The sequence below is a fragment of the Tribolium castaneum genome, chromosome 8, assembly GCF_031307605.1.
Source record: "Tribolium castaneum strain GA2 chromosome 8, icTriCast1.1, whole genome shotgun sequence".
NCBI classification, from domain to species: Eukaryota; Metazoa; Arthropoda; class Insecta; order Coleoptera; family Tenebrionidae; genus Tribolium; species Tribolium castaneum.
Genome location: NC_087401.1, coordinates 11,019,223 through 11,026,165, shown reverse-complemented (window position 1 = coordinate 11,026,165; position 6,943 = coordinate 11,019,223). Strand labels below are relative to the sequence as shown.

The following is a 6,943-nucleotide window of genomic DNA, read 5'->3' as shown; positions in this document are numbered from 1 at the left end:
TATATTGGTGCATCCTCGTAGAAAATCAGCGGCGTCTCTGTTTGTTCTATTAGAATGTCCGTACATAGCCTTTTACTATGGTGGGGATCGTGCACATAGTGGGGTCCTTGGTTCGACCAGGCCGCCTGTGATGTTCCCGTGCGCTATGTTCTCGTCGAAGCCGTGGTGTCCCATCAGTGTGTATCTAACGTTGATGGCGTTAGTTTCGCCGCTATTTACGATGTTTTCCGATCCCGATTCGTAACGCCCCCAAAACCCCCTCTTTTTTTTCAAAAAAAAAACAATGCATTAAGGACTCTCGCGGCCAGTAAGGTTTGTAGAAAAAAGGGCCCCTTTCGCACTTTACCCCAGCAACACTGATGTTATTGAGACGCACGTGTTGCACGATAAGACTGATAAGATATCTAATTATGTCGTCTGTGAAAATAGAAACGCCCAAAAATCCGTCGCTTTTGTTTCAGAACGTACGTCCGGAAACTCAGTGCCTTTTGTGACGATGATTCGCGCGTGATTGTGACAGGAAACTCGACCGATTTCGTCCAAGATAAGCCGGTCATCATCAGGATTTCATATGGTTTTCATGGTGAGTACCGCCGGATGTGTGGGTGGTAATTGAAGCGGCGCGCAGGTTCATTGTTATTTAACACTTCCGGTTTACGCCCTCCGAGCGCATCTCGCGATCATTATCGAGGCGGCTGGGGACACGCAAACGAGAAATCGGTGCGTGAGGCTGCCGGAAATAAATGCCCCGATGGTCGACGACCCTCAATTGGGGGTTTAGAAGCGATTTATTTGCACACAAGAAAGATAAACACGTCTTTACACTAATTCGACCGATTTGTTCAGGACAAAAGACAATTTGCAGTTTTGGCGTTGCTTCAGCAGGTCACTGTACTTAACAAAAATTAATAACATTGCTTATGTAGATAGCTGTACTTCTCATAGTTTTTATCCTATTTGATAACGAAAAAAAATAACGAATGGTAATTTTTAGAAAAAAAAATTTTTGGACAAAAAATAAAAAAATTGTTCGTGTAAACATAGACCGTTTTCAAACATTTATTTGAACTCTTTGGACGTAAACACGTTTTACACTAATCTAATTCTATCGATTGATACAATAGAAAAGACGAATATGCAGTTTTGCTTCTGCAGGTCACTGTACTTTGGAAAAAATACGCGTGAATAGACGCTCGCAAATTAATGACATCGCTTGTGTTGGTAGCTGTACCCATTATAGTTTTGTAAATTTTATTTGAACAGCAAACAAAAAAAATAATTGATATTACTGCAGTTTATTGTTAAAATCCAAAAATTCTTTGTGCGAAAATAAAATCTTAGATAACTAACACTATCCTGATTTATAACTAACACTATCCTGATTTAGATAAAGAAAACAATAATAAAATCAAAACAACAATAAAAAAGTGCACCAAAAAAATTTCATGTACACTTGGTTATCTTAAAAATGTCTATTCGTTTATTGGCAATATTGCCACGACATTTTCAAAATACCCAAACATACATAAAATGATAGTTGCTGCAGAAATAATGAGAAGAAAGAACTTTGCAATAAGGACTTTAGAAGATAAAAGAATGTGTTTAAATAATTTTTTTAATTCTACAGACAATGTCAATGACAATATAATACTTAGGAACAAAAAAAAAAATTCACAACAAAAATATTATACAGTTTTTACGTTGCTACAGCTGGTTTCTGTACTTTACAAAAAATACGCGAGGTACAAGATGAATTAATTTAATTATTGTAATTTAAAAAAAGTGCTGAAGAAATTCTTTGAAAAAATAGAAATAATGTTTCTTAATTGTATTGTAACTAACGTTCATCAATGATCATCATTCATCACATTCATCACTATTCTGAATTGGATAAGGACATAAAATACGCTCAATAAAAAAGAAAAAAGTACAAAAGAAGTTTTTTTAACACACACAAATTTGATGTATGTAATTGTAATAATAATAGATTCTGGTGGTTGATGCAGAAGTAATGACAGGAATATGTATTTTAAAAGAACAAAAACAGATAAAAAAGTTGGAAAAATAATAATTTAAAATATCGTTTGTATAATAGCAACGTTTTATTTGTACACCATTAAATTTTTATTATGATTACTCCAAAGCGAGGCTAATCAGTAATCACTCAGGAAAACTTATTGTTGATTTATTGCAGACAGCCTGTAGTATTTCAGACGAACCGATCAGTATCGTAAATATTTTCGGGTCACCTTGTCAAAACATCTTGTTTAAACACCAATATCTGTTGGAAAACTTTATAATGTACAAAGAAACGTTGCTATAATAGTATAATATTGTATTATATTTAAAAAAAGGTATTTTTGTAAAAAAATGAAAAAATATAACAAAAATTACATATCAATGCAAAATTACTTTTGTTTGCCCTCATAATATTAAAATTAAACTACTTTACTAAAGAGAGACTTTAAAAATATTTAAATAAATTTGACATTCAGATAGGTGCCTTAACAATCAAATTTACATACAAACTACATTCCAAATTTTAAGTTTTTGGCCATTTTCAGTTTTAAAGGCGTTTCACTTTTCGGATAAAAATAATATAAAAAAAATCAAATAATAATTACTGTTGTCGTCTAAATGTATATTTTATGTTATGCTGCCTAAGTGTCTAAAAACCTAAGCTAACCCTTTGTTTGTTTTTTGGTTATATGATTTTATGTAATTTTGTCTGTTGTGTTTTTGTTTAGTTGTAAAATGTTAATATTGTCTTGCTTTTGGCTTTTAATGTATTTTTTGTGCTATTTAGTTATTGTTTTTTCAAGTTCAAAATTAAATCTGAATAGTATTTATTGTCAAAATTACAAATGCCATAATAAAGTATTTTTCAACCTATTTCATGATCAAAAGAACCTACTCGTAACAGACTTGATCTTCTTGCAACAGGCTGTTAATTTTTTTGCAAAATCAAAACTTGTAAAATAGTTTGAATTAATACGAATTAAATAACACTTGACGTTGCCGGTCATTGACCCGCCAGCAACCTTGCAAAAGAAAATTCCCCCAAATCAAGACCCCACAAACCTTCACACACGCGTCGCCTAATCCATAACACTCCTAAAACCGTCACACCAAACGAGGAAATTATGTAAAAAATCTAATATCTCAAAAACGACCAACACTTAAGTCTCATCTATTGCTTTTTTATTGAAAGAAAATATACTAAAACCGCCACATAAATTAATTTTTATTCTACGATGATATTCCGATCACGTGACCTGGACAATTTCAAATGACAATAGTCGGTCACGTGATAAAAATCACAACCACTACCTACTTCGATGTACTTTCTCATCGCCCAGCTGTGAAAAAAAAACGGCGCTTTAGTCTTGGAATCACTAATTAAATTATGTTTCCTTAATTACCAAGTTCTGAAACATTAACTCCCTAAATTATTCTTATAGGTGTGTTTTGAGTGATCAGATGATACAATCATTGATTTTTTTTATTACCACCGTCCAGCACAATCAATATTTAAACAGAAAAACGTGTAACGGAAATATTATTGAATTTGAAATTCGCACAGTTAAGTATGATTTGTTAGCGTTTGGTAATAAATCTCTTACCCAACGAATATTGGTCAATGTGATAAATGATAAGTGATCGTTTGGATTTAAATTATAACGCTGGTAATTTATAGTCGAGATACTGTCAAAATGTGGAAATAATAGACGTTTCGCAACCACAAAAAAACTGTCCTCAGCAGGGATCGAACCCCAATTTTTGCAATCATGTTACATATAAAATAAATTTATGTAATTTTTTCTTAATCAACGAGGACATAACTTCTCAACTAATAGTTGTTTTGATTTATTTCGCCGCTTGCTTTATGCTAATTTAACTCCTTCCGATTACTTCTTGTAAGTGTATTGAAAGCAACTATTTTATGTTACGCACATAAGAAATTAATGTGCACAGAGTGCCATAAATAAGGAAATATATCGGCGAGAATTTTTCTCGCGACATTATTTCATATTTTCAAGCGATTTGAGTCATCAAGGTTGGTCTTAGTGACAACTGTGCATGAATATTTATTTCGACACTCAAAATAGTGTTTTAATCGTCGCTACCAACATTGTGTGTTTAAATTTGCTACCAACTTTGAAAAAAAAATGGTACTAGTCTGTTAAAGCACCGAAAGTGGTGTTTTTCGCATTTGGAACGGGAACATTAGTTCGTAATCGTAAACTCGTTTTTACAAATCGCCTAAAAGCTTGGTTCACACGTTTATCAGCTCGCCACGCCTTCGAACACGATCTAAACCGCTCGAAGCGCAATAATCATCCGGATCAGCGTATAATAAACCGAAATAAGCATCACCCTTTCGAGGGCTTGGTGTCTTGTCATTGTTTGATCTTATGTGAAAGTCGCATCCTCCTCCCAGTTAGGTACGGCCACGTTTAAGGTTAACTCATCTTCGTTCTATTGTTAATCCGTTAGTCTTGAAATGTCAATCTAACCTTAAAATTATTCATAAAGGTAAAAGTCGGCGCAAAGATGCATCGCACGGTTTGAGGTCGCGTTTTCGGCCATATTGAATCGAAAAAAAAAATGTCGCTCATTGTGTTTATGTCACGACGGATTTGTTAACGTTTTGTTATGTAAAACATCGCACGGGTGCTACCTGCGCCAAATCAATTATGGTAATCGACAAGGCGATAAATCTATTACCTGGTTTTTTATCGAGCTGTCGTCAAAATCCCATGATCGATTTTTCCTTCATTTGTACGACCGCTGGTTTTATAGTAATTAAACGCCATAAAACCATACGTTTAATGTTTGTTTACATATTTTCCATTTTCACACTTTCTAATAATTATTGAAATATTTATCGAGGGCTTGGTCTGGGTTATAAAATTTTATCTACTGGATCTTGTTGCTTCATCTCTATTTATTATATTTTAGTTTTTTTGAAATTTTTTCATTTTGCAACATCCACAATGCCTACGCAATTTAGGTGCCGGACATTTTTTTTTAAATCATTATTACTCGAAAAAATAACAACAAACCTACTTTCCCACGTCAAAACAATAGTCAAACGGTACAGTATTGTTGGAGCTTTTTTAAATTTTTTTCATTTAAGTTAATGTTTATTAAAAATGGTGGCGGTATTAAACATTTGAAATGGGCCACACTTATCTAAAAGTTTTATATTTTTTCGCACCATTAAGGGGATATTCCGCAAAATGAGTAAGTTTCGGCTCAAGATAACTTAATCCTTGACGTAGTTAAGTGATTTTTACGGTCTGTTTTAACCAAATTTCGTGAAAAAAGTGAATTTCTCGTCCGTAATGACCATTTACAAAGCTTTTATATGAATTTTATTTTATAACATAAGTATACAAAATTTTAATTCATTCGGACAACAGAAACCCTTTCAAATTTTACTCGGAAAATGTAAAACAGACAAACAGAAAACAAAACAAGGTAAATAAAATCTTTTCCAGCTCATTCTAAAAAGCGACTAAAACAACGTGAATCCTCTAAATTTCTTACTCAAAAATAAGATAAATCTAACAGAAAGGGCGAAATAATGGCATTTTCTCCCTGTCCTTTGTGATTTTTTTTGGATATTCTTAAGAAAATTTCGCAAAAAAGTCAGTTTCTAGCTCAAAATGACGTCAATTCTTTCGTAACTTAAGGATTTTTCGAGATCATCCTAAATCGAGATCATCCTCTAAATCGATAATTTTTGTCAAAATTTTGAAAAAAGAATGACTTTCTTACTCACAAATAAGATGGATCTAACAGAAAGGACGAAAATAACGGCATTTTCTGACTTTCCTTTGTATTTTTTTCGACATTCTTGAGGAAATTTTGCAAAAAAAGTCAGTTTCTAGCTCAAAATGGCGTCAATTCTTTCGTAATTTAAGGATTTTTCGAGATCATCCTCTAAATCGATCATTTTTGGCAAAATTTTGAAAAAAGAATGACTATCTTACTCACAAGTAAGATAAATCTAACAAAAAGGGTGAAAATAACGGCATTTTCTGCCTTTCCTTTGTGATTTTCGCAAAAAAGTCAGTTTCTAGCTCAAAACGACGTTAATTCTTTCATAATTTAATTATTTTTCGAGATCATCCTAAACAAAATTTTGCAAAATAATGTCTCGCTATAAAGATAAAGTTATCGAAAAGAGTCAAAAAAATATAATTTTTGTGCTCTCTTGCCATGGTCTCTAAAAAAATTATGCGAAATAAATTTTTGATTGAAAGACGCTCTGAAAATGCGAAAAATAATAAATATAACATAATTTTCAAATTTTCTACAAAATATTTCGGTCAGTTTAAGAAAACACGTTTTTCATTTAAAAGTGGTTTTTCGCAAAAAAAATATTATTTATTCAGAAAATGAGCTTTTAGTGCATCATAATGTAATTTTCGGCGCAATTATCAGCCAGTTTTCGAAGTCCCGCAAATAAATCGCCAAAAAGTGAACTAAACAAATTCTAAACTGGCTTAAAGAGAGTCAATTTGAGTCAAATTTGGTTATTTTTGACGAAATTTTGCAAAATACGTGACGTTGCTAAAAAAAACCAAAATAAATCTAACGAAAAAGGCGAAAGTAATGTACCTTTAATGAAATTTTGCGAAAACTTTAGTTTCTATCTATAAAGTGATCTAAAAAATTCTACAAAAGAATGTCAATTTCTACCAAATTTGGTCATTTTTGAAAAAAATAAATCGAACAAACGAATTTTTGTTTGTATGACGTATTAAAATAAAGGAAAAAGGCAAAATAGTGTGATTTTCGATCAAAACTAATTACTTGGGTTTTCGGCATTTTTTTCATAAAAAAATTTTAGGCACATATAAATTTAAAAATATTTTACATTAGTTATTTTTTGACGAAATTTTACAAATTAAACATGTTTAGAACTCAAAAA

General features: G+C 32.1%; 1 protein-coding gene across 3 annotated transcripts in view; it reads left to right on the top strand.

The window, feature by feature from the left end:
• LOC660309 (Krueppel-like factor 8) overlaps positions 1–6,943 on the top strand; it is a 46,114-nt gene continuing 39,171 nt past the window's right edge. Inside the window, exons 1-2 of one of the 3 annotated variants that reach the window (XM_008197928.3) lie at positions 1–312; positions 462–583. Coding sequence is in view for 1 of the 3 variants with exons in the window: in XM_008197927.3 (XP_008196149.1) it covers positions 572–583 (12 nt within the window). In the remaining 2 variants the exon portion in view is untranslated. The other 2 variants (XM_008197927.3, XM_064358227.1) reach the window with 2 other exon arrangements.